Source organism: Hydra vulgaris, chromosome 12, assembly GCF_038396675.1.
Source record: "Hydra vulgaris chromosome 12, alternate assembly HydraT2T_AEP".
Taxonomy (NCBI): domain Eukaryota; kingdom Metazoa; phylum Cnidaria; class Hydrozoa; order Anthoathecata; family Hydridae; genus Hydra; species Hydra vulgaris.
In genome coordinates this window covers 32,152,455-32,180,370 of record NC_088931.1, presented here as the reverse complement: position 1 = coordinate 32,180,370, position 27,916 = coordinate 32,152,455, and the positions used below count along the sequence as shown (strand labels likewise).

At 26.6% G+C, this 27,916-nt stretch overlaps 1 protein-coding gene and 1 long non-coding RNA gene across 2 annotated transcripts; one reads left to right on the top strand and one right to left on the bottom strand.

Moving 5' to 3' along the window:
* Positions 1-227: 227 nt before the first annotated feature.
* LOC101234380 (cysteine-rich hydrophobic domain-containing protein 2) lies at positions 228-27,654 on the bottom strand. Its single transcript, XM_065812948.1, has 6 exons — positions 27,358-27,654; positions 21,091-21,145; positions 15,444-15,599; positions 11,830-11,886; positions 969-1,028; positions 228-873 (listed from the first exon to the last, which is right to left on the bottom strand). The coding sequence occupies exons 1-6, from the start codon at positions 27,468-27,470 to the stop codon at positions 823-825; spliced, it is 492 nt and encodes a 163-aa protein (XP_065669020.1). The 5' UTR covers positions 27,471-27,654; the 3' UTR covers positions 228-822.
* LOC136088664 (uncharacterized) lies at positions 19,109-19,836 on the top strand. Its single transcript, XR_010642380.1, has 3 exons — positions 19,109-19,273; positions 19,703-19,716; positions 19,792-19,836. It is a non-coding gene; the product is annotated as an uncharacterized LOC136088664 (long non-coding RNA).
* Positions 27,655-27,916: the final 262 nt, after the last annotated feature.

Below are 27,916 nucleotides of genomic sequence, written 5' to 3'. Positions count from 1 at the left end.
TTAAACGAACAAGTTGATTTTTATTCAGTTATATATTCAATTTTACTCAAAGTTATAGATTCAACTGTTTCTTTTCCCAATAAACTACCATCATATTAGTCATAGTAGTCACTTTTTGGTCCGTTGTGAATATCGCTTGAAGAATGTTACGTACTGAATTTAAACGCAACGTTTTCCAAAATAGCGCAAATTTAATAGCATTTAAACGCAAAAGAACTTCAAAGTCATTTATCGTAAAAAATCTCTGATAATAAACCAAATAAAATAAATAATATACAATAATATACTTCCATTATAGAATTTTTAAATTATCGTCATAAGGGATCGTCCATAAAGGACGTCATTCAGAATTTAATTAATAACCAGTAGTAGAAGTTTATTGGCTCGCTTCAGCGGAGATTTTTGTAGAACATAAGGCGCTGTATTACTCTTAAAGTATCTGCGCAAGAGAGCCAACATTCTTTTACTTCTTGCCATTAGTTAAACTTAATGTGACGTCCTTTATGGATGACCCCTAAGTATTGTCAAATAATACATACAAATGTCTACAAAGCGTGGTCAAATTTAATGACAAGACCTCTTTTTTAAACAAAATATCAACATAATCCTTGTTGTTCAAAATACAACTTCTTGCTATTTGAAACTAGTAATTAATAAATGTAAAATCTAGTCTGCAACTTAAAAACAAAAAAAAGAAATCTAGAAAAAAAAACTGGCCTGCCAGTCAATTATTTCCTTTTTTTTCCAAAACAATAAACGCAAACGCAAAGAAGTTAAATTTAAGAACATAGAAAGAAAAAAAAGGCATTAAAAAAACGTTTTTTAGTCAGGTTTAAACAAGGCAACCTTTGGACGAAACTCGACAAGTAATACCTAAATGTAAATACCAAATTTATTTAATTTTTCGTAATAAAAATATTTATAAGTAACAAATATTAAAAAAAAAAATTAAAATAATAACTGCTCACATATTCCATCATATTACCAGAAACCACCATTTGCTTTTTTAACTTCAAATGTAAGCCGAGCTAATGAAATAAAAATGTTTCAAATAAATTTTACTACTCGGCACACAGTAGGACAGAGTGTGCCAAAATACCAAAAAAGCATTGCACGGTGAAAATTTGTCATAATGGTGAAGATATGTTCATTAGAGGAAATATATAGTTAATAAATTAAATATTAATTTAAATATTCATTTAAGCGTAATTTTATGCGGTTATTTACACGTTAATTTGACATGTGTTCCAAAACGCTTATTTGCATTTTTTTATTTATCAACTTTTTTACGCTACTATTGATTTAATTTAACTTTATTGACTTTCATTTTAAACTATATTATTTTAATTAAGAATGTTTTTTTCGCTTTTAAAGGCTTTTAAAAATAATTTAACGTAAATGTAATCAGTAGTTTTTATGCATCGAAAACAGACAGTTTTCGATATTTTTTTTGCTACTAACCTTTACTATTAGGTATCAGATAAACTATCCTCCAATATCCTGCATCTTAAATATTTTGCAACTTTTTGCAATAAAAAAAGTTATAACAAAAGATTGGTCTTTGGTTAATGGTCAGTTGATGAGAAATACTGAACATGTAAAAAAGATGTTTTGTACACAAAGAATACCTACAAAATCTTTCATTCCTGTTATAATATATAAGTTTTTTAAATATAAATCTAAAAAAATTATTTTATAACAAATACATGCATCGAAAAGTATTATTTTTAATGTTTACACTGATAAAAGTTGGCTTGTCCATTAAAATTATTTTGTATTTTTCACCAAAATAATTAATTTTTTAAATACTTTTTTTAATATTATATAATTACATGTTTAATAGTTTATTTATGCATTTTATATATAAATATAGCTATTCTAATAAAAAAAAACTACGAAAATATTTTGGCACAAAAAACTCGATTTTGTCCCACTGTGCAGCGAAGTCAAGGCGATTTACAAATTAATCGAATTCTTTTATTTGGAATTAGCATGATTTTATCAGCGTATAATGTCCAAACAAAAGCTATAAATGTTATAACTTATTTTGCTTGAAGTTTTTTTCAATATTTAAAGAAACTTTTCTTTTTTTATATAATTTTCAAAACCTTTTTACTACCCCTAATACCGAACCTAAAGAACATCATTTTGGAGTCTTTAAATCACTTTCGCTCATCGGCGTTAACATGAATTTAGGGAAAATCTTTTCTAACAATTTTCACAAAAAATACTAGAATTCCGATCAACAAAGAGCTTATAATAAAGAAAAACTGCCAATAAACGATCAGAGCAGATCATATAATTAAACTATGTTCATTTCACTTTAAGCAACTTATTTATTTAAAATCTTATTCAAATTTGGACAAGCGATTGTGATTTTAAGAAAATTTTTTTTTTTAAAGTAATCTTTGGTCTGGGTTTTTTTGGTACAAACATCTATATTTTATGATACCGCAAAATTTATCATTTTAACTTTTTTTTTCTTTTCATAATTCACAGACTTGAATATTTAACGGAAATATGTCTTAGTCAACAAAATATCATACAGACGCCATAATATTTAAAAATTGCTACACCGAGTAGTTAATGAAAAGACTGGTTTGAAAAAAAAGAAGAAAAATTACATAAATAATTTGGGTGTGGAACTTGTAAAATAACTGGAAGAATGCAATCCCCCCTTTAATCTAACTATAAGTTTGACTTTACATAGGGTAACGAGATTTTGAAAATTTTTTTTTTAGTGGTAAATGATGAATTTATGCTTATAATTTTTTGAAACAACTTTCATTTTATTTATATAACTTTTTTAAAATCATGCACCTAACAAGGTGTTGAAATCAGTATATGGTATAACCATAAAAATATTTATCTGCTTACAAATCATTTATCAAAAAATATGTCAACATAAAGTGCAGTATTAAAATTACTATTGATGAACTTGCTGTTAAGATATTTGTCAGTTTTACTGTGAAGCTTGACCGTTTCTGAACCCAGTCAGAGGAAAAACTTTCTATGTCCTTAGAACAGCTCAATTTAAAGACAACAGCATACAGTTGATCGATTCCTACTACCGATTGTAACCATCAAGCAAAGATTCAGCTTTTTGTGAACAGTTTTTATTTTCATCCCACCCGTGTCCACAAAACTTTAGTTGATATGTTCGAGTGTATTAGCAATGCTTTCATGTTTTTCGCCTCGTAGGTGAATTGTGTAAAAACTGCTAAATCGATTTCAGAAAATTATCCATTTCCCAGCCACTCACTTTTGCCCTAGCTTTTAAGCTTCCATAAATTGTGTGGAGACTATAGGTCTCTAGATCAATGAGGAGACCTCTTGTATTTGTTCACTTTATTTTTTTTTTAAATAATAAGTTGATTTGAAGATGAAGATACTTAAAAAATCTTTGCTGTATTAATTTCTGACACACCCATTAGAAAATTATTTAAAACATCCTCAGCAGTGGAACCTCCCTAAAAACTTTGAACTAAGATACCAAGAGTCAGATTTTTCTTCTAAAAAACCTTACTAATAGGTCAATTTGTGTACTTTTTTGCAGTATTTGATTAAGTGATTTGTTAAATGAAATAGTGTTGCATGGAACAGCTGAAAGTGTCAAAAATAGCTTACTTATAATGATAAAAAATATGGAAAATATGGAGGTACATATGTAGCCACATACTAAGCCTTTGTACTACCACATTGGAATGTCTTTGCGATATCAATATTAGAAATTTTTTCTTCTGAACCCAAGGTTTTTTTTTCAAAAACCTTGGGTTCGGAAAAAAAAACAGAGCAGTCCTAAAAACAATCTAGGTTTTTTTGGTATTCTTCAAATTTTAGATATTAATAAACCTTGAAACAGATCCATATCAAATAAACTTTGAATATATATGCTTTTTTATTTAATATAATGTTTATTACCCTATGTATTACCTATAACCATTTACACATACAAGAAAAATTATGTTATGTAAAGTTACTATTTTTTAATACTACAGTAATAAATTTTATACATAGTTTAGGTACATCCATTAGTTGTTTCAATAAAATAGGGGGGAGAAGTCAGTAAATTTTTGACAATTGTTGACAAGGGTAAGGGGAAGTCAAGAAAAGTTGAGGCCAACAATGTTACTTTTTAAAATAAATTAAATTATAAAAAAAACAACAACAAAAAAGAGTAGTCAAATGTTGTAGGGGTGTGTATGTGTGTGCGTGGAGAGAGGGGGGCTCCGAAACCGAGCTCTTAAAGTTTGACACACTGACAAAAGAAAACTTGATTTGAAAATTTGAAAAGTTGATGTTTTATGATGCACACTGCGCGCAGCAACACTAAAAAATCTACTGCAATATACACAAGGAATAATTTGGCAGGCCAACCGCATCTGCTGTCATGCACAACAACTGCGCGAGACCTAGGTGCTGTTATGACTAACAATCTGAAGGTTAAAAAACAAGTCTTTATGGCTGCATCAGCTGGTAACCAAATGTTTAGCAGGCTAAAGAAAGCATTTTGAGGTCAGAGTTTAGCATTATGGCGCACAATGTATACTTCATACATTTGCCCACATTTAGAATTTGCAGTAAAAGCTATCACCATTTCTTGCTCAAGACATAGCCAAACTCGAGCAGGTTTAACACCGAGCCACAAAACATATTGCCAACTTAAAACACTTGTCCTATATTCAGAGACTATCAAGACTTAATTCGGCAATGCTAACCGAACGACAAGAAGGAGGAGACCTTATTTAGCAATACGAAATCATCAGTAAAATTGACAAAATTAACTTCTCAGTCCCTCAGCTTTAACCAAACACAGAGTCTTTAAAGTACAGTCTTTGACCGCATGGACATACAATACAACTGAAAACACAACTTGTATGAAACTTGTATTTTCGACAACATGGTTGGTGATCAAGTTGTTTCTTTCCGCGGAAAGAAGCAACTTGCTTATCAACCATGTTGTCAAAAATGGAATGCTTTAACCCAAAATGCGGTGGATGCGGTGTACAATTTTAAATACTAACATTCTTTGATCCAGCTTCTTAACAATAGCAGAAATCTAAAAATTATATTTTTATCACAGAGTGGCCTGGTGTGCCACTCTTTGTCAATAACTTGTAAATTTTGTTAACCATGGATAAACCAAACAAACAAACAATATTGACAACTTGATTATAGTAGACATTGTGTTTAAGAATCGAATCAAATGTATCCAAATATCTGAACAAACATTTTTATTTCCCATAATTTAGATTGAAAATCAAATATGTGATGCAGAATAATCTGTGACTCAAAAACAAAGACAAGAATTTCTTCTGGGCAGTGTTAATGAATGGAGCTACTGAACCTACATTACTAAACATTCTGTATGTTAAGTAAGGTTGGTTCAGTAACCTAACCTGATGTTTAAAAAATAATTTCAATTATTTTTAGACAATTATTTAAAATTTTGTATTAATTGTTGACATTATAATAAATTTTAAAATAGCATGTAATAAGTTTTTTTAATCTAAAAAATCTAAAATTAAAAAAAAAAAAACGAAAAAAAAATTATTAAAAACAAAAAACAAAAGAAAGATTTAAAAAAACGTTTGTTTTTGCAACTCAAATCATCGTACACCCATTTTTTCTTGAAACACACACTCATTCTTAAGCAATTTTAAAACCTTTTACGTTAAAATTTTGAAATGATTGCTCTAAGCATTTTAAAAGTATTTAAATGCAGTTTTACAAACTGACTGCAATTAAATTAGCAATAGAGAAAACACAAAACTGATGATAGTACTGTTTAAAACATAAATCAAAAAACATTCTAAAAATTATTTAACCATATATTTCTGATTGTCTTTCAATCAATGATATTTACATATAGTTAATTAAATAATATAAATATTTTGTTCACAATATATAATAAAGATAAAAATATTGTTAATATTAACAATATATAATAGCAACAGCAAAACTAACAATATATAACAATCCCATTATGAAACATCATTAAATCAATGAATGGAACAAAAAATCATTTGTATTAGAAACAATTTTTCAAAAAAATCTTTTCAAAATAGTTCCAACACGTGGGCGAGTGCCTTTTAAAGGTTACATGCCAAAAAATCTGACAAATATGGCATCGAAGTGTGGGTGTTAACTTGTACAAAGTCTTGCTACTTTTATAATGCTGAAATTTATTTAGGAATGATTGCTAGGGAAAAAGAAGTAGGGCAAGGGAAAAAGAAGCAAGGGAAATGAGTGGTGCTACAGCTAACTGTACCAATTCATGGTAGAGGAGAAATATCACAACTGACCAATTTTTCACATCTATTCTGCTAGCCAAAGAACTTCTAGCACAGAACCTCACTCTGCTCGGAACCCTAAATCGTAACAAACCAGATATCACTCCCCAACTACTTCTTCCTTGAGTTCAATTTGATTCTATAACTGTGTATTCTGAAAAAATACAGCTAGTGAGTTAAATTCCAAAAACTAACAAGGTTGTCATTATGCTATCTACTCTCCATACATCTACGGAAGTGTCAGAAGAAACGCATCGAAAGCCATTTTCGATCCTCCAATACAATAACATTAAGTTTGGTGTAGATACTGTTGACCAACTAAGACTAAAATTTAGTAACAATAGTTTTTTTTCTTACGATTTTTATCATTTTAATAAATTTGTATCTTGTAATTTTTTCTAGACACTGCGTTGGCCAATGACTTTGTTTGGCCATCTCCTCAATCTTGCTGCTATTAATGCCAGAATTTTGTTCCTCTTTAACAAGCCACAGTAAGAAGGTGATCATAGTGGATCAAAAAGACAACAATTCTTGCTGAAAAAGAGCCTAGAAATGATGAAAACAGCAATGGAACACCAAATTATTGAGCATCTGAGAGGGGCATTTCAACCTGGCCCTAGACGCGCCATTACTTCTATGTCTACAGAACAGAATAATCCACCCCAAGATGCCCAAGATGATTCAAAATTAGAAAAACATGTCAATTGTATCAGCTTTGTCAGCAACATGTCTTTACAAGATGTTCAAAGTGCACTTAACACACTTGCGGAGAACACTCGTCAATTATTTGCGATATTTGTAAATAGTGACGTAGAATTATCGACGACATAAAATATTGCTATTTTGTTTTTATATTTTACTTAAGAAACCATAAATAACACATAATTTTGTTATTCTTTTAAATAAAAAAAGTTATTATGGATTTCTAACAAATTAATTCTAATGATTGTTTACAATAAAACCGCTTTATTTAAATTATCAAAGAAAATTATACGCAATTACATTTATATAAATATGTATTTACCAATACACCTTTAAGTTTTTCTGATTACTTTTAATAGCGAAAAACTTAAGCGCGAAAACCAAATGTTACATAACATAACTCAAATTGTAATAAAAAGTACTGGTTCTATTAGCATTAAAAAAACCATTACATTAAAATTTTTATAAAATAAATTTTAAAGCTAAAATCTGCCTTTAAAAATCATAAAAACCAACCGACAAAAAATAAAATAAATACCGAAATGAAAATTCAAATTAATAATTAATGGACCGTTCCCTCTATAGAAAAAAACCGCAATGCATTTTAGTCTATATATTCAACGAAAATAAACAAATTAGAGTTATAGCTTTTTAAAATAAACAGTCAAGTAATTAAATTTTTCAAAATTTTTCAAAATTTCGATTTCAAATAATACAATATCTTGTGATAAACTAATTCATTCTATTAAAGAAAAGTTACTGTTGAGTCAATAACAACAACAAAATATCGATGTGGAATAACGTGTTCCATTATGCAACAATAATTCGCTCAAAAACAAAAACTTATCATTTTACATCATCCCAAAGGAAAGAAATTTGAGAAAAAAATCTTTAATTAGTAGGAAAAACTTTGTTCCTTCTATTTCTCATTGGGTTTGTTCAGTCCACTTTACAGGAGGAAAAAAGATTTATATGAACTGTCCATCTTTATTGCCAAAAAAAGTTAAAGACAACATAAAAAAACCAAAAATCACAGTAAATAGTTCTATTGGCTATAAAAGAAAAATAGACGAAATTGAAAACGAAAAAAAACGATGTTAATTTTTAAATTGAAGAAACCGAGCCTGGAAAGTTAAAAAAATAAATTATTATCCTAAAGGACAAACTGAACATTGTAAAAACTAAAAAGAAAGAAATGAAAAATATTATGAACCAAAATCACAATATCAATCAATTAAAATTTACAGTTGACAGATTTAAACATAATCAAGCTTCTTTAAATTTTATACTGGCTGTGAATCATACAATCTATTTAAAGTACTACTAGAATATTTAGAACCTGCTGCAAGCAAACTTATATATTGGGGGGTCAAATACAAACATTGAAAAAACAGATTTTAATTACAATAAAAAGGGTAGATGACACATAATGAGTTCAGAGTCTGAATTATTTTTAGTTTCAGCAAGATTTCAACTTGGCTTTTTGGTTGAAGATTTGGTTTTGACATATCCTCAAGTCATGTTAGAATCATAGTGACATGGACTGATTTTTTGCATTCTCAAATGCGTATGCTACCAATTTGGGCAACAAAACATACTGAAAAAGAAACAATGCCAAAATGTTTTAAAGAAAAATATGAATCAACAAGGGTAATTTTAGACTGCACTGAACTATTTATCCAAATGCCTACATCTTTTCGAAGCCAGTCTGCAACTTTTTCTAATTATAAACATAAAAATACAACAAAAAGGATTAATTGGAATAGCACCAAATGGAGCCATAACTTTTTTTCCTGATTTATACTGTGGTCGTTTTTAAGACAAACAAATTACTAAAGATTGTGGCATATACAACCTGCTTGAACCAGGAGACAGTGTAATGGCAGATAGAGGTTTTGATATTGCTGATGATTTGCCGGAAAACGTTTCATTAAATATACCACCATTTCTAAATGGAAAAGCTCAACTCAGTCTAGAAGATGAGAATGAAACTAGAAAAACTGCTGCTGTTCGTATTCATGTAGAAAGAGCAATACAGAGAATAAAAAATTATCACATTTTACAAACACCATTTAAATTGTCTATGGCCCCAGAAATTAATAAAACTTGGATAGTTTGCTGTTATCTAGCAAACTTTTTGCCACAACTTGTTTCAGATAAATAAAATGTTTGTAAAAAATATAAAAACTTTTAATCTAAACTGCAAATATATTTTCTTGCATTAACTCTAAGTAAAATTTAGTTCATTTTGGTAAAGTAGTTATTTCCATTGCTCTTTAAAAAACTTAACACTCTCAATAAAAATATCTTTTTCATAAAATCTAGTTGTTTGATCTCTAATAATGCCATAACACCTTGACATTGATAAAAATAAACATGATTTTGCTTAAGCATTGTTTTGCCAGCAAGAAAAAATGTTTTATCTAGGCAAGCTTCAGCTATAGTTAAATCTTTTTATGAATAAGGACATTTGATTTCTATAGCCCTTATTTTTTCATTTACTAATTGATTCCATCAGGGCTTGTAACCAATCAAGACCATTTTTGGTTAATGATAAATCCGCATCTCATTACTGATTTTTATACTTTTTCATTGCAGTGTTTTCATTTATTTTGCCCCAATTACAAGCTTTCTTGCAAAAGTTATTTTTATTGTTTTTCAAAATTCTATTCAAAATAGAGGCAGGAAATATACTTTTTTGTCTATTAATAACAAAGTTTGAAGATGTCAAGCGTTTTTTTCTTTCTTCAAGCCATAAACTTGTAGATTGTGATAAAGTAGCTCTTTCCAAAGTCTTTATTTTCTCTTTTGATAAAAATAAATATTTTGAAATAAACAATAATTGAGTTTTATCAAATTCAAATGAGGCACTGAATTCTACTTCAAATCCATAAATTATGGCGTCAACATGATTAAATATAATATCAGAATTTAAATATAGTTCTTTTACTTTTAGCTGATATTCAGATATTGATGTTTCTTAGTAGGAGGTGGAATGATAATTGTTTTCTAAAGATTTGCAAATGCTATTCCTTCTCCCAGATTATATAATCTATCAGACAGTTTTTTAATTTTTTCATCGTTTGGATTATGTGCAAAAATTTGGGTTGCACAAAAGTTTATATTTCACAATAAAAAAGGACGCTTTTGTGAGTTGTTTAGATCCTTTTCTAAATCACTCTTTTCAAAGGAAACTTTAGAAAGCTAAATTGGTTCTGAGTTTTTTCCTTCAGCAGGAACATGCCATTGCTGTAACACTTCTGTGCATATTTTATTGAATGGTACAGAGTTTAAATTTAATTGTTTATATTAATTAAATTGAAATAATACTGCAGCAACATGCTTGCAGCATCCTCCCATACCAGCTTTACAATTACATTTAGCATACAAAATATTTCCTTCTTTTTGACAAAGATGTACATAAATAAACTAATGATTTTTCTTCATTGAAGCTGAAACATTAGCTCTAATAAAAAAAGAATTTATTTCAAGTTTTAACAACTAAATTTTTAACGAAGTTCTCCTTAAATAGCTGATACCCAGAGATTTTATGCTTTGAAGCACCTCTAGCTCTGAAATCAGGCGAACTATTAAGTATTTGTGTATTTTTTCTTGGCTTATATTAGGTAGTAAGGAAAGACATCTTGACCAAGAGCTTATTTGTTCCTGTGCTACTTCTTCAGCATCTATTTGATTAAACTGAGTAGATATTTTTCGAAATACTGGTTGAGTAGCGATTGAAATACTTTTAAAAATACATGGATTGATATCAATATCATTTGAACCATGTTCCAAACTAATTTCATAGCTATCAACATTGTTTATTGCTGACAATATGTTTTGATAATTTGTTTATTTTCGGTGAATACAAAGAGCAATAAATATAGAAAAGTTATGTTTAAAATAATATTAAACTTAAAGTAAACTAATTAGCGCTACATTGCCTTAAAAAAAAAATTGTTTTTTATCAGCATTGATATTATTGCTTAAAAATGTAATGATAGATTTTAGATGAAGGTAAAAGTTTAGGAGACCGAAGAAAAATATTATTAGAAAAATAGAAAAATATTATTATATATTTCTAGAACATAGAAAAATAATATTTTTTAGTATTTTTTGTCAAATATAGTTTATCATTTAATATCATTTAATTGTTTTGTAGCAATTAAAATAATACTATCTGACTGGATCAGGATCGCGAATCACCATCTGACTACCATGTTCTTAATTAAACCATCAATACGATTTCTTTAATTTATTACAACCAATAAAAACAACTTATATGACAAAATAAAAAACATTTTTGTTATTATTTTTGAAGTAGACAAAAAATAATGTTTGAATTTTGTTATGCAAAATACTTATATAAATGCGCTCAAAGTTCAACACTTTATATAACATATAGTTAAAAAAATTAATTTGTGATAGCATAAATGAAGTGAATATAAAATTATCTGCCAATCATTTAAAGAATATAGAAAAAAAATTATTTTCAAAAGGCCTTTATAAGATAAAAAGCTTAAACCCCATGAGGGATTCATCATTCTCATAAATAAAGGAGATAATAACTACCAAGGTTTTTAATAATGTATTGACCAACAAAATTTGCTTGTTTTGATAAAATTTAATTTTATAGATATAGGTAGAACATACGATTCCTGAAATTATTCTTATCAATAAGTATTAGTAAAGTTTTGTATGGATAAAACATTATTTTATAAATATTGGTGAAACAGGATTTTCAAGACTATTTTTAATATTAACAAACTCAAAAACATTTTATGAGTATTAGAGTAACTAAAATACATAATACAATGTAAAATGTCATAAATACCTTGTGATATAAATTTCGATTTTCTGAGTCAATAATTTTTTCAAGCTGATGTCTGGTCTGAAAAATAAAATTAATAATGTAGTATTAAAAAAATTTAAATTAAAAATCAATTCAGTTCAATTAATTTATACATACATACATACATACATACATACATACATACATACATACATACATACATACATACATACATACATACATACATACATACATAAATACATACATACATACATACATACTTACATACATACATACATACATACATACATACATACATACATACATACATACATACATACATACATACATACATACATACATACATACATACATACATACATACATATACATACATACATAAATATATGTACATACATACATATACATACATACATACATACATACATACATACATATACATACATATACATGCTGTAGTGGTGTAGTGGTAGAGCGCTATATATATATATATATATATATATATATATATATATATATATATATATATATATATACATACATATTTGAATATATATATATATATATGCACATAAATAATTAAATATCTAACTTTTTTTTCATATTTTTTACAATAAAAATATTTATGAAAACACAAATTAAAGAAATTATTGTTATAAAACTATTTTTAAAAATGTACTTTTTCAACTTTTTTGTTGAAAAAAAATATACTTTTTAAGTTATAAAATAAAACCAAAATTTTATATATAAAATGATTATAATTTTTGAATTTTTTGTAAAATGTCACTTCTTTTAAGACCCAACATTTGAATTTCTCTTAAAATTTTTTTTTTTTTTTTTTTTGCATAATATTAATAGCTTGTCTGATGTTTAAGAATCTCGAATAAAGGACCTTAAAAAATGCTTCAAATCATCTTAAATTTTTTTAATAGATGAATAAGTATGGGAGGTTCCAATATGCACTTTTTGTCGAACCAGTAATCAAACGAAAAAAATTTCTAATAGATTGAAATTATAAGTTAATTTCAAAAAGTACATATATATTATTATTTAAATAATAAGATCAAGAGGGTATTCAAAAAATGATCAGTTGTGTATTGCGTCAACTCTTTAAGCACAAAAAGCCACAACAATAAAATTCTACTATTCCCAAAAAAATATTTCTATTGATGAGAGTATGATTGGAATCAAGTGAAAGATACCACATTTGAGCTAATATATGCCAAATGTCATTCTCTGTTTCGGATGAAACTGTGGTGTGTTTTAGACAGCAACATTTATTATTTTGCTATTGATTGTGAAGATGCTTTTGATATGATAACAAAAGACTTTTATTAAGCTTGAGGAACAATTTGGAAAAACAGTTCAATAACATTAATTTGACAGGTAAAGTCAGTTCTGCAACTAGAAATACGTTCATTTATAAAAAATCATAAGCTATTAATTAAGTTTATTTTAAGCTATTACCACAATCATAAGCTATTAATTAAGTTTATTTTAAGCTATTACAACAATCATAAGCTATTAAGTTTACTTTAAACTATTACCACAATAATAAGCTATTAATTTAGTTTATCTTAAGCTATTGCCACTATGAAGCTTTTTTACTGCATGATTACATTTAAAAACATTTTAGATAATATGTTTTATGCTATTACATTTAATAAGGTTTTTAATTTTTCAAACAGTCCCATTAGATGTTTTAAACTTTTTGCTTTCTTGAAGGTAAAGTTTGCAAATTTTGCACAAAATATCTTTGCATTTAGATAATCTTTTTGTTAGTTACTACAATATTTAAGAAAGTCTTTTAAATAAATATAGAGGCTGTTGAAAAGCCAATACTAGATGAATCCTAGAAAAAATAATTTTTTTTTTTCTGTAGTGGTGCTAATCTTTAACCTATTGAGCATATATATATATATATATATATATATATATATATATATATATATATATATATATATATATATATATATATATATATATATATATATAGGAATATGACTATTTTTAAAATATTATCCCATATTATTTTATGAAGTTTTTATGCAAGAATCAAAAAAATGCCAATTGAAAGTGTCAACTTTTCAAAAATGTCATGCAATTCACTCAATGACAAGGTAGGTGCTATATTCTACCTAAAATACTTTTTTCCAAAGTATAAAAAGTTAAGTTCTCATAAAAAGCAAAGTTTAGTAGAAGTTTATATAATAATTGTTTTTAAATTTAGTTTAATAAAAATTTAGTTTAATAAAAATTTTTAATAAAAATTAGTTTAAAAAATTATTTATTTTTCAATAAAAATTATTTATTTTTTAATAAAAATCAATTTTATAAAATTTATTGCTAAAAAACTAACATTTTTAAACAAAAATTTTAAAGGGGCAATTTTAAAGACTTTTTCAACATAATATTCTTTTAGATGGTTATATTAAAATAAGATTGTTATTAATGAAATCTCTATAAAATTTCACTTTTTTTGAGACTTAACTTGATATATATTAGGAGAAAAATATTTTTGGTGATTTATGGCATCCACCATATCATCAAGTGTCATGGGAAATGACATTTTTCAGAAGTTACACTTTTTTACGGTATTTTTTGTTTAAACATATATTTTTTGCAATTACAATTGTTGATTTTTTTTGAAACGCAATTGTTGAATTTTTTTTGTGTAACAGTCAATGATTCTTGAGATAATATTTTAACTAAACAAATGACTTATAACTTGTTGACTTAACACTTTAAGTTATTTTATACTACAACAACTGCTTTGTTTTTGGTAAAGCAGAATTTTTACTATTATAAATGTGAATATAAACATAACAATAAATAAATATTACATAACAATATTATGAAGTTTATAAAAATAATAGTTATAATAAAAAACTTTATAAAAAACAGATTTTTTTTTGAAACACAGATATGCAATGCAGAGATTTTTTTCCTATTTAATTCCTACTAATTTAATTGTAAAGTACTGTGTAACATTACGATAGCATTAATAACAATATGGTTAAATTCACAAAGTTGTTTGTAAAAGAAAAGCATTATTGTTGTATTTCAGATGATATACCAGAACAGTAATTGCTGTATTTCAGATGTATACCAGAACAGTAATATTTATAATAAACCAATAATTGCATAATAAATAACATTTAAATTTGTTTCTATTTGAACAAAATAAAAAAAATAATGCGCAATTGAATCTTCTGCTAAAAAAATTGTAATTATATAAACATTTTTATTGTGGAATATTTAATTGTTGCAATAATTCTTGAATTTCCTGCTTTTTATTACAGTAAGAAACATGTAAAAGATTTTTTATAAAAAACTTTTATAGCAATTTTTTTTTTGTCAAATATTTTATCAAGTAAAGTTTTATTAAATAAATGGATAATTAGTGTGAAAACCTTAAAAAAATGCTGGTCTAAGAAATTGTTTACGACGCTATGAATGACGCTTATTATGTAAATATTTTGCAACTTATAATGCATGCTTAGATGAGCAGTTTTATAAAACAAAAAAGTAAAAATAATATTTTAAAAAATGGTAAAAAATAAAAAAATGATTTTTAAACTATAATAATAATTCTGCGAGAATAATATTTATTTAAAAAAACTCAATATCCTTACTCTTTTATTTAAAAAGACAACTGGCCATATGGACATTCCAAGTGTACAGCAACAACATAGGCAGCCACAAAACAACCACCGTAAATTTGTTGGCAATGAACGCCCTAAAACTTTGTTTATTCTAGACAGTGTTGCATCATATTCTTCAGGAGCAAGCTAAAATGTACAAATACACATGTTATTTTTTTATTTGTAAACTTTACAGACAAACATTAGACAGTATAATAAAGTTAAAAAAAAAATTCCTGTTAAACACAGGTCAGGTAAACACAAAAAAGCACAGGTCTTCGAACAAAAAATAAACAAGGTCATCAGAATACAAAATAAGAAGGTCTGTTTTCACACAAAAACACAGGTCTTTTAAACACAAAAACTTTAAACTAGAGGTATAACGGAGGTGTATCAGATGTGTAACGAAGGTTTATCAGAGTGGGGGGTTTAAACTAAGACTTTCAATTAAAAATAAAACAACAGGGAATTGATAATGACAAACCACATTATGGACATTCAAAAAAACAACTTTGAAACTAAATATTATACACTGGCATACAATAATGTAGGTTAAGGTTTAACACCTATAACATATTAGAAAAATGAAAAAAAAAACGATGTTGGTGGCCCTTGCATTCTATCAATGGTGGATACAACACTTAACAGTCTTCTCTGCTTAGCCAGCACTTTTCGCTTATGTCTTTTCGTGCTTGCCCACATGCCTGCAAAAACTTTAGTGAGCGCATAAAAAAGCGCTTGCAAAAAAAATAAAAGCATTTTGCTTTAAATTGCAACAAAAAAATTTTGTGTTTATTTGCTCAACTTTTACAAAAAAATAATTTTAAATTATTTCATCTTGTATTTATTCAAAGCATTGTTTTTGCTATTTCTATTTTAATTTAAACAGCAGAAAAATAAATTTGTTAAATTGAGCAAGCTAAGTTACAAAAGACCATCCTGCCAGTGCAGGATGGTCTTTTTTAACTTAAGTTTTTCAAGATTTTGTGCGCTGGCATTAAATTACAAGTGGAGAAGACTGACCTAAATATAAGCACTATCATATTCATGAAAAGATATAAGTAACAGTGATTTATAAAAGTTATTTGATTTTTCTTTTGTTCACTTTAGAGTAGTAGCAAGTAACATTAGTTTTTTTTGCATTCAATTGTGACTAAAGTAGTAATACTGCTGGTAACATGTTTAATAAAAATAGTGAAATCGAAATGGATGATATTGGGCTTGCAGAAGTCATTAGCTAAATGCTAATAGGCAGCTCGAAAATAATTGTCGTTGAAATGAAAGAAATAGAGCTAGGCGAGTTGAAATTAATTGTCGTCAAAATGAAAAAAATGTTGCTCGGCAAGCAGAAATTCATTTGAACCTTAATGAGAATAATGTACGAAATGCTGCAAGACAAGGAAGAATACATTGTATACAAGAAGTAATATTTAGTTTAATCATTTTAATCATTTTCATTTTTTGTGTTTTAACATGTCTATTACCTTTACTGAATTTGTTTTTAAGCATATTTGTTTTTATTTTTAGATATTGATTTAATAGAATGACCTAAGTTGTTGACGATAAAAGTTTGCATTTATTTAGATGCATATAAAGTTACAGATTTGTATTATGTTATGTAGTTAGTTCTTAAAATTATGTTTATTTTTAGTCTATAAAGACTAGCGTTCCCAAATGGGAACATTTATTTATATCCTCCAAAAACTCTTGTTTTGCGAAAATTTATTTTTTCCTGTGTTCACATATGTGGATTCTAATAAAAAATTAAAAAAATTTGATCTCATATGGTTTAAATTTTGCAAACTAATTCAATAATGAAAGATTAAATTTTTTTTTTAATATTGAAGTAATTAGATTTAAGAAAGAACCAACTTGAATGTTTGTTTGTTTTTTTGTTTAGATGACGACAGTAATATTGGAGCAAGTTAGTTAAAAAGCATTTTTACTTTTTAAAAAGAAAAAAAATACTCTTTAATATATATCTGTTTTCTTTGAAGTAGATTTAAAGTTTCAAATTTTATATACTATAATCTTAAATTTTTTTTTACTTAAAAAATATCTATATTATAATAACACTGAGTAGTACAAAAACAATTAAAGTTTATTAATATGGTAGTAGATTATTAGAGTAGATTAAATAGATCAAAGATCTATTTAATCTACTTAATAACCTACTACCAAAGTGAAGATTTACTATCAATTGTTTGTTTTTCTGTTTAGTGGACAACAATAAGGAGTGTGGTAGTAACTTTAAAAGGATTTTTATTTTTTATAAAGTAACTAAAATGTTTTTTAAAATGTTGTTGTTGTCTATAAAGTAGAACAATAGGTTTATCTTATACAATAAGCCTAAGAATTACCTAAAATTATATTGTAAATAATAAAGAGAAGCAAATTAAAATTCTTAGTAAGACAAGATTTTTATCAATTTATATCAAGTAAGTAGTTGATCAAGAGAGAGCTAATAAAGGTATTAGTTACACTAGTTAGTTGAATGTGACATTTAGTATGTATTTAGTAGATATTTTAACGTCTAAACATTAAGGTGTTTTAACTGTTTAGACACAGAAGTGAAAAATGAAATCAGTCAATGTTTTTGCTATTAGATATCTGTTAAGAGAAATTTGTTTATTTTTACTGTAACTGGAATTTTTAAACTTCAAGTACTTTAGCTTAATTTTATTTCTTTTTCTAGGAGAGTTTGAACAAAAACTAAGTATAAATTATATGATTAGTTTAGTTAAATAAATAAAATATTTATTTTAATTTAAAGTTAATTTTAGTTTATAGTTTATAATATTTTATTGATTTAATTTTAGTTTATGTTAATATTATTTTATTGATTATTTTGAGGTATATTTTTTGTCTTTAATGCCTGGTAGAAGCGTAACTAGTAGGGCTGTGTTTTATATTTTATATATTTTGTATGGAGTGCAATAGGTGGACGAATTATTTAATAAATATGACATACATTTTTTAACTGGTAGCATTATGCTCTATATTTTTATTAAAATAAAAAATTTAACATGTTTAACTCTTCTCAATTTGTTATAATTTTTTTTTAAATTTCTTTAGCATCATCTTCTGTTTCAAAAGAAAATGGTGAGGTTATGCTTTATAGTTTGATTAAATAAAATTACAAATATGAAGAAATTTTATTATATTCTTCTATTTGTAATTTTAGATTTGTTAACATTTGAAAACTATTGGACTAATCAATCCTAAAACATTCAGACCTCTCTCAGAGAGGTTCTATGATAAATGGTGTAGCAATGGCAGTGTGGATGAGCCCACCTTCAAATGGAGGGCTCATTTATACCGGGGTGTTGGGAGACACTTAAGGAAAAGAAGCAGCCAAAAGGTTGTAAATCTCTTTTATCAGTGGAGATATTTATGACTTTTGTTGCATTCTATTGTTCTATTATTCTAATATAGTGATGCTGCATTCTATTGTTATATTATTCTAACAAAATGATGCTGCATTCTATTGTTCTATTATTCTAATATAGTGATGCTGCACTCTATTGTTAAAAATAATTAATTGGTACTTACATTTATTGTATTCACTGCTTTTAAAATTTACTAAAAGCCAAGACAATATATTTACCTATATAAATACAACTTCTTTATATCTCGATTTGGTTTTATAACTTTAATGTTTATAGTTTGGCCCCTTGAAGCATTTTATATTTTGTTTTTTAATTAATAATATTTTAAATCAATTGTGACAAAAGTTAACTAAAAGCCAACATGAAAAAAGGTAATTGAACAACACCAACAAGAACTGCTGCATCACGACAGCAACTGCAGTATCACAACAGGTTTTTGTTGTTTTTTTTTAATTTTATTTAGGTATCCAAAAAAGTTCTTATGGTCTTATCACAGAGCACTGCGGATGAGAATTTAACCCTTTGAGGATCATAAAGGTTTTTGTTTGTTCTTTTTAAACATAGTTGCATGCTACTTTATTTATCCTAACTCGGAGAATGGTCAAATAACATTATTATTTCAAAAAACAAATTAGTATTAATGTAAAATAATTGAATTTGAAAACATTTAGAGCGAATGGTTGAGCGGCACGCATAATAAAAGGGATGGGACAAATATGTCCCTCTGTCCTCAAAGGGTTAATTGGAAGTTAACACCTCTTTCCTAACCAATGTCGTAAAACTTGCCCAAAGGTGGGGGGTTTAAACAACGATCCTTTGTTGCTGAGGCAAGTGCGTTACCACTGCGCCACAGCTGCTCAGGTTACCAAAAGCAGGTAAATTATTTTCCAGTTATTACTATTATTTTCTTTTGTTTTATATCTACTTATCTGTTACAATTTTTATTTTAGGTTTGTCATATGACGCATTAATGCAATATAAAAGATCAAAGTTTAAATATTTTTTTCAATTTGTTATACAAATGCTTAATTACAAACTAAAAATTTTTGTTTAAAACGTATTTGTCATCGATTGCTTAGTTATTTATAATAAACTTAGTTATTATAAATTTCTATGTTTTATAGTAAGACTTTTGTATCAACATTTTTGTTTGCCGACCTCAATTTTTTAGAGGTCAGCAAACAAAAGTTAACTTCTTATTAATCTTAATAATTAACTAAAGTTCATATTATTATAAAAATATTACAAGAAGTTACTTGATATTTTTGTCAATTTAAATCATGATTAAGTCTTATTATTTTGTGTCAGTAACTGAAAACTTACTGTTGAACTTTGGGAATGTCGAGGAAAATGGTTCTGCCTCAAACTGATATGTCAGTTGTAAATTTTTAAGTCAGTTGTAAATTTTTCAAATAATGTTAGATATTAACTGGTTTTTAGTTCTTTCATAACCTCTTCATACTTTTAATGTTCTTTTTATTGATGGGTTAATACTTTCAACTTAAAGGCGTTTTTTTAAAAAGGTATAAGACATTTATTTTTGAAGTTGAGGTTTTGCAACCTTAAATTAAATTGTGGAAAACAGCTCAAGGATCGTGTAAAATGTATGCTAAATTGAACACAAAGTTGGCACACCCAATTATGTAACAGACTGACCATAACCCGTATTACAAGTTGCTTTCTGCTAGTATAATATAATAAACAATAGAAAAAAAACCAAATAGAAAAAACATCAAATATAGCAAAAACATATTTTAAAGCGAAAAAAATGAACACAAGAAAGAAAAAATAAACAAAAGTTTCTCATTGTTCTAGTGTATAAAGCAAATTAGTTTAATAATATACAACTGATAAAAATCATGAATAAATTGCATATAAAAACTTTCAATTGTTGTATTGTAATGTACTACTAAAAATAAGTATAAAAAAATATATTTTCACAAATTTTTACAAACTTTTAAAATAAAATATAAACCCTAAAATTTTATGAATTTCATAAAAAAGGATTTTACGTTGTTTCAAAAATTTAAACATGTATGTACATATAAATTATCCTTCTTAATAAAAATTCTTTACTTCAAGTTTTTTTATTGTTTTGTACAATTTTTATAAAAATATGCCATGTTTTAATAAATACAATATACAATTTAAAACTATATGCAATTATAATACTAACATAATACTATTCATTCTGATATCTCTACTAAGTATTTGATGGTCTTTTAAAAAAAAAGTCTAAAAATAGTTACCTTTCCTGTCAATCCTGAAGGAAAATCTGTTTCAAACTTGTTACTCAACCCAAATCTAAAACAAATAAGTTAGAACAAAAACAACATTATTGTTATTTTTTTTTTTTTTAGGCACTAACTAAAACTCACATTTAGGTTTGTTTTGCAAGTTACAATTACATTATATTAAAATATCAATTTATCAATACACTATATAATAAAACATATTTTATTTAATCTTCCTTAATTTATCAACCTTTATTTATAAGCCAAAGAGCTGAACTAATGAAAATAGTTAACTGAAGTAAGGTGACTTACTTAAAAAATAATAAAGATAATACCTCATTAGATGGGGCATCTAATAAGCTACTTTTTTATTATTCTTTTAATTAATGATTTTTTCAATACCATAGACATAATAAGCCTTTTCAGGAAAGACATGCAGTCCCATGCCTTATGTGACCACACATTTAATATTTTGCTTTGACACTTGGCCACAGCTCTTTGCAAGTTTTGAAAATCTGAGAGATTAAAAAACGTTGAATAAACAAATGTAAGCATAAACAAAATTTAAAAATAAACAAAGTATAAACTGAAAGAAAAAATCTGAAAAAAAAATTAACTATTATATAAAAATTAAATAAATAAAATTAAAATCTTAACAAATATTTAAATAAATAAAAGATAAACCAGAAAAAATAAAAACTTAAAATTAATTTGCCTTCATTTAAATTTAAAAGTGTTTCACTTCGTAGAATTTCGAAAAAATTAAAGTTTCCAAAGTTATTTAATCCAAGCTTAATTACTTAGAAACTTATTTTAAAACTTGAAACTTTGATATTTTCTTATGTCTACCTAAGAAAGTAAAACATAAAAAAAAACTATCCGTTAATAGGATTTGAACCTTCATTTAAGGCTAATCTAACAGTCTTCCTTCATAAATATAAAAATAAATAAACATAAACAAGAAACTAGCGTAGTGATGTACCAAAACTTATTAACTTTAAAAAATTGTGACACTTTTAAATTAAATTAATTATTAGGTTTGAGCTATTAATTGAGACACTCCTAAATTAAAAATTATATTATTTTTATCTTTTTATTTTCTCTGATTTATCCTTTATTTATCATTCATTAAATGTGTTCTTTTTTAAGTTTATGGTTTTTTTATTTTTAATTTTCTCTTTAAATAGTTTAGTTTTTTCAGCACATTTTTTAATGCCTAAATTAATAAAATATACAAAAAACAGTGGTCAAAATGTAAAAAAAAATATTGTAAGCATATGTAGAGTATAATAGATTTTGTATAAACTTAAGGAGCTCTACGTAGTATAACTTAAAGTACCCAGAGCATAAAATCGGATATTTTTCTTTATTTTGATATTTTACAGTCTTTAACCTAAAGAGTACATCCTTGCTACTTCAAAATGTTGGGAATAAATCTGAATTTACTCCCAACATTTTATAAAATTCAGGCAAACAGCCCAAATTTTCATAAGTATATCTGACACAAAATGATGATCTACACTTTTTTAAGATTTAATTGAGAACTTGAAAGTTATAATTAAAAAATATGATGTAATTGAGATGAAAGTTGTAATTAAAAAATCATAAGATGTAATTGAGAGCGTAATAGTTATACCTAAGAAAAGTTTATAAAATAGATTCTTAGAACAAAGTTCTTTTTAATTTTGTCACTTATTTTACCTTGTAATTAAAGGTTGGTTCCTAATTTGGCTAAGGTGGCCCTATAGGTTGGTTTTTAATAAATAATCAATAAAATAAAAAAGTGATATTAAGGCATTTGCAGTTTTGGCAAAAACTGGCAAAATTCTATCAGGTGTTGGTTAGAATTTTCTTTTCTTTTTTTTTTGTTTGTGAACAATTCATTTAAGAAATCAGATGAATAATAAATAATACACAAATAACTTATTTACAAAAAAAAATAAAAATTTAAATTGAATTTAAACAATAATTTAAAAAATTATTGTAACATTGAGTTAAACACCAACTTGGGCATCTTCCATAATTAAAAATTGTTGCATAATGCTTCGTAGTATGTTTACTAGGACTTGCATAACCACCTCCTATTTATGTGTTTTTTGTTGCAGTACTAATTCTTTCCAAATACTGCATTCGTTGTTCCACAATCCCAGCACTAAATACAGATGGAATGTGAATCACATTTTTAACGTTACTTTTAATTTTAGATCATATTATTTCCAACGAGTTTAACATTGGGCTGTATGGCCTTAAATGTTACATTAGCCAAAATTTGCTTAAAAAAGTGTTTCCGAATTTTTCATGAAGCGTCAAGGTCATCCTCTGCCTTAATGATATTACTAAACTTGTTGATGGTTTAGGAATAGGTATAGTTGTTTTTTATAATCTTCATATTTCAATTATTAATTTCAGTATAAAATACATTTAAGTATTTACAAATAAATGACATTTAAGACAAGCTGAAAAAGTTGATCAAAAAGGAAAACCAAGTTATCATCGAAGAAAGAGTTTGTTCTTGACAATTTTTAAAATATCAACAAGAAAAAGTATTTTTCTTTTAATTCTGAAAATTTTAGGAAATTTTATAGATTGGAATATATGCTAAAATCGCTGGCAATTTTGGTAGTGGATTCACTTTTTCTGAAAAAAATTAAGGCAGTTAATATGCCGTGAAATGTTTTGATTCTGATGTCACGTGACAATTGAACTAGTTTTTAATTCGACTTTCTAAATCTGTATTGGTTTAGCAAAATAAATATCATTTATTATTAATATATTTTATAGCATTGCTGTTCATATGAATTCAAAAAAAAAGTTTTCCTGTTACATTTTCTAAAATTGGGCTAGCAAAGCAGTATTCAGTATTTATAGACAATTTTACATATGCAAAAAGTTTGATACTAAAAGAAAATAAATGTTTTAAAAAGCATATAAAGATAATAAAGCTTAAAAAAAAAGAAAAACAAAATGACTGGAGTTATACCAATTTAATTAAAGATAACCGGATAAAGGGTCTAGAACATGAAAGTATGAACTTGCTATACAAATTGGATAAGTTAAAGGATTCTGCTAATAAACATTTGCCATTCAAAAATGATAAAAAAACATTTACATGGCAGCTATGATTAATGATATATGATGCCATTGTTAACCAGGTACCAACAAAAAGTATTCCAATTTTGTTTGCAAAAATTTTTTAAACATTTAGGCATTGCACATATAGAAAATTTCCCACATCGTAGCACAGTTGAAGAGATGGTTCGTGAATTAGGTATAATCAGCGACCTTCATGCTGCTGAAATTGCGATTTCTACAGCTAATCTTACTCTTGGGTTTGATGCAACAACCCAAGAAGGAGTACATATAAACTCTATTCATTTTACAACCAAAACAAAGTGTCATGTTATAGCAATAGATCAGCTGTCAGGTGGTACTGCACACGATTATCAAACTCATGTTGTATCTTTAATAGATCAACTTGCCTTTTTGTATTTTGATTTCCATAATTGTGACTATCAAAAGAGCCGCTCAAAAATTATTCAAAACATTTCAAACTCTATGACTAACCGTGTTGCCACTAATCATGCAACTGTTCAGCTAATAAATTCTTCATGGGGAAAAGTTTTAAATAAACTTAATTGTAACTTACACCCTCTTGAAACAATATCAGCTCTTGCAGGTCTGCATTAAAAATGATTGAAACACATAATGGAGTGCTGTTTGGAAAAGATTTTATCGCTGGTAATATAGTTTTACAATTGAATAAGATGCGATACAAAGATGGTAAAGGAGATCCTAAAGGTTTTAAAATCTTTTTAGATGAGATGAAACTTTCCAAAGGACTCATTCCCCATTACAGAGGGAACAGATTGCATATTTTGTTTCATATATGTGGTATAATAATCCAGCACTACAACTTATTTATTTAATTAACAGTACCACTTATTTATTAAATTACAAGTACCAGTACAGTTTCATGTGGAGGGCTACAAAAAAGTTTAAGAATAGACTTTATTAATGAAACAGCTAAAAAAGAAATATGCGTCTTAGGGCTATTGGGAAAAACTTTAACAGGACCATGGATGGCATTATTTTATCAGTCAGCTACTGGAAGTTTAAGTCATATTGAAGAGATAAAATTGGTTAAAGATGTTTTAAAAAATCTTTATCATGTAAAAGACAATCCTATATTTTTATTTAGCACAAAAGATTTGTTCATAAATATAATTGAAAATGATAAGATCTTTGAAGAAATAGTGTGCCCAAAAAACAAAGGGTGTGACCAAAAAACAAATGGGTGTGCCCAAAAAACAAAGAAGTTGAACAAATGAATGTATCTTGTTTATCAGCTATTATTGCTGTTTTAGAAAGACAGTATAAAAGATATTTTAATTTGGAGCTATCAGAAAAACTTAAAAAAAAGACGCAGACAGCCAGGTTTCATAATATTGATGCAGAAGAAGTCATGGGTATGTTCAGTGCTGCTAAACATCGTGCTGCTAACTCTACTTTATGTTTTTTGTCATCAAACTTAAGAGCAATAAAAAATAATGTAAGTGATTACATTGACCAAGTAGATAAAAATGAGAAAATGAAAGTTGTCTACTGGGCAATAAACAAAACCAGAAAAAAAAGAGAGTTAAATAAAAAAATATTTATGAAATAAAGCTTGAAATGATTGGTCGTAACATGTTGAAGAAGCAAAAAAAAGGAGGATAAAAGTAGAAAAACATTGGCTATTCAAATTCAAAACCTTAGTTTGTCAGATATTTCAACAAAATTTCAAGAACTAGAGTCTAAGCAATTATCAGACCTCTCCAATATGCTATCAGATACAGTAGTTGGTAGAAACATTTGCCATTTATGGTTTAATTCAGATATGCAAGAAGAAGTTCTTTATTTTGGTAAACTTGAAAAAATGAAGGTAAAAAATGGTAAGCAAGTTTATGTTGTAGCATACAGGAAAGATAATGAATCCTATGATAATGATGCAGTGGATTATGACATTTCAAAATACGAACTTGCTGCTGATATAATCTATGGAGACCTTATGTTATACTGAAAACTAAACGTTGGGTAATATTTAAAAAAGGCTATTATAATAGCCACATATCTTTTAAAAACATTATGCGGCTTTGAAGTTTTTGTAGTTTTAACTTTTATGAAAAAAATGAATATAACTATCAGTTTGTGTTGACCCCTTTTTTTTCTTCTACTGCTTTTTTTTTACTACATATTTTATTTTACCTAAAAATATAAACTTTTGAAAATCATTTACTTACACCACCGACCTTAACTAACTACCACCCCCCGCCCCCCTACCACCTATATACACCCCTAAATATACTCATTAATCTTTGCTACCCAGCAACAATTGATTCTTTCTTTAACTTTCTATTGATCACTAATTTATCAACAAATAAATTGTGAATCTCATTGACTTATGTTGTTAATTACAAAAACCTCATCCACTTTTGGGTGTGTCAAAGGCACTACCTCCCCCCCCTGCCCCCGATCATTTGTATTTATTCGAACTACTTACAAAATGTTTCTTATTTTTTGCAGCTTTCAATTGATACCAAATCTATGTAAATTGGATCATTTTTATGGAAGTTATGATTAATTTAAGTTGATAATTACAAATTGCTTAGGGTTGCCAGATGTCTCGATTTTACGAAGGAGAACTAAGTAAAAAAAATATTTTTACATATTTTGGCGCAGAATTCTCCTTCGTAAAATCGGGACATCTGCCAACCCTAAAATTGCTGTCACAACATTATTCAACTTTCCCTATAAAAAATTTTGTGCCTAAAAAACTCATAACTTTCTTAAATGACATCAAAAAATAAAACATTTGGTATCATTTTTTTAGTTATTAAAAACTACTTCAAATGACATTTTTGATTTTAATACCACAGAATTTTGATTTTTTTTTACCACATACCTACAATATATAATAAAAGAAAAACCACACTTTTGATAAAATGATTTGTTTTGTTTATAAGTTGAGCACTAAAAATTGTCAAAACTTTTGTTTGGAATATGTTAATCAATGAGATTTTCTACAAGATAAAAAAAAGTAGTATTAAAATTCAGTAAAACTCGGTAAGATAAATAAAACTTGTAAAAATTGTTCGAAACTGATTTATTATCAGACTTTTTTAGTTAAACTTTTTAATTACAGTTTTATTTATTAGGACGTTTGAATCATATTTTGAGACTATTAAATTAATAATTTTAAAATATGATTATAAACTATTTAAAAAACATATAAAACAAACTAACAAAGTAAGATGACCAACGCCAGAAATTCTTATAGGATCGCATCTTCGAAAAGGTTCAGTTTCACCATCTCCATAATCTTGTAAAGCGTCTTCTATCATATCAAATCTTTCCATAAGAATTTAAAAAGCATTGTCATTAGGAATTTTCATTTATTAAAAAAACGCATAACATCACTTATATAATGTAGTTCGACTGGCAGGTTTTGTTTTTAAATAGTTCGTGGAGTCAATATAAGTTATATTAAAATTTCAAAATTTATTCAAAATTTTAAAGCAATTTTAGAAGGATAGCTAACTCTGTATATATTTAAAACAAATTCGAGTCTAAAAATTAAAAGTTGATATAATTAACAGACCCGAATAGCATTTATGCTATCAGCCGGATTGTCGAGAATTATTAAAACGGACGTCTGGTAGATACCGGATAAGAAAAAAAGAAAAACAAACAACAACAAAATAATTCGAATTTCAAAAGTTTTTAATTATAATATGAAAAAAATTTATTAAACTTAAATAATTAAATTACAAATAGTTAATTATTTTTCTATGAAAAAGATTTT

Bases quoted from the DNA above. Each gene is read 5' to 3' on its own strand.
- LOC101234380 (XM_065812948.1), bottom strand. From the start codon at position 27,470: ATGGAAAGATTTGATATGATAGAAGACGCTTTACAAGATTATGGAGAT. The intron at 21,146-27,357 runs GTTAGTTTGTTT...TATTTGTTTTAG, and splicing joins GGCGTTGGTCATCTTACTTT to ATTTGGGTTGAGTAACAAGT. The intron at 15,600-21,090 runs GTAACTATTTTT...TGTACATTTTAG, and splicing joins CTTCAGGATTGACAGGAAAG to CTTGCTCCTGAAGAATATGA.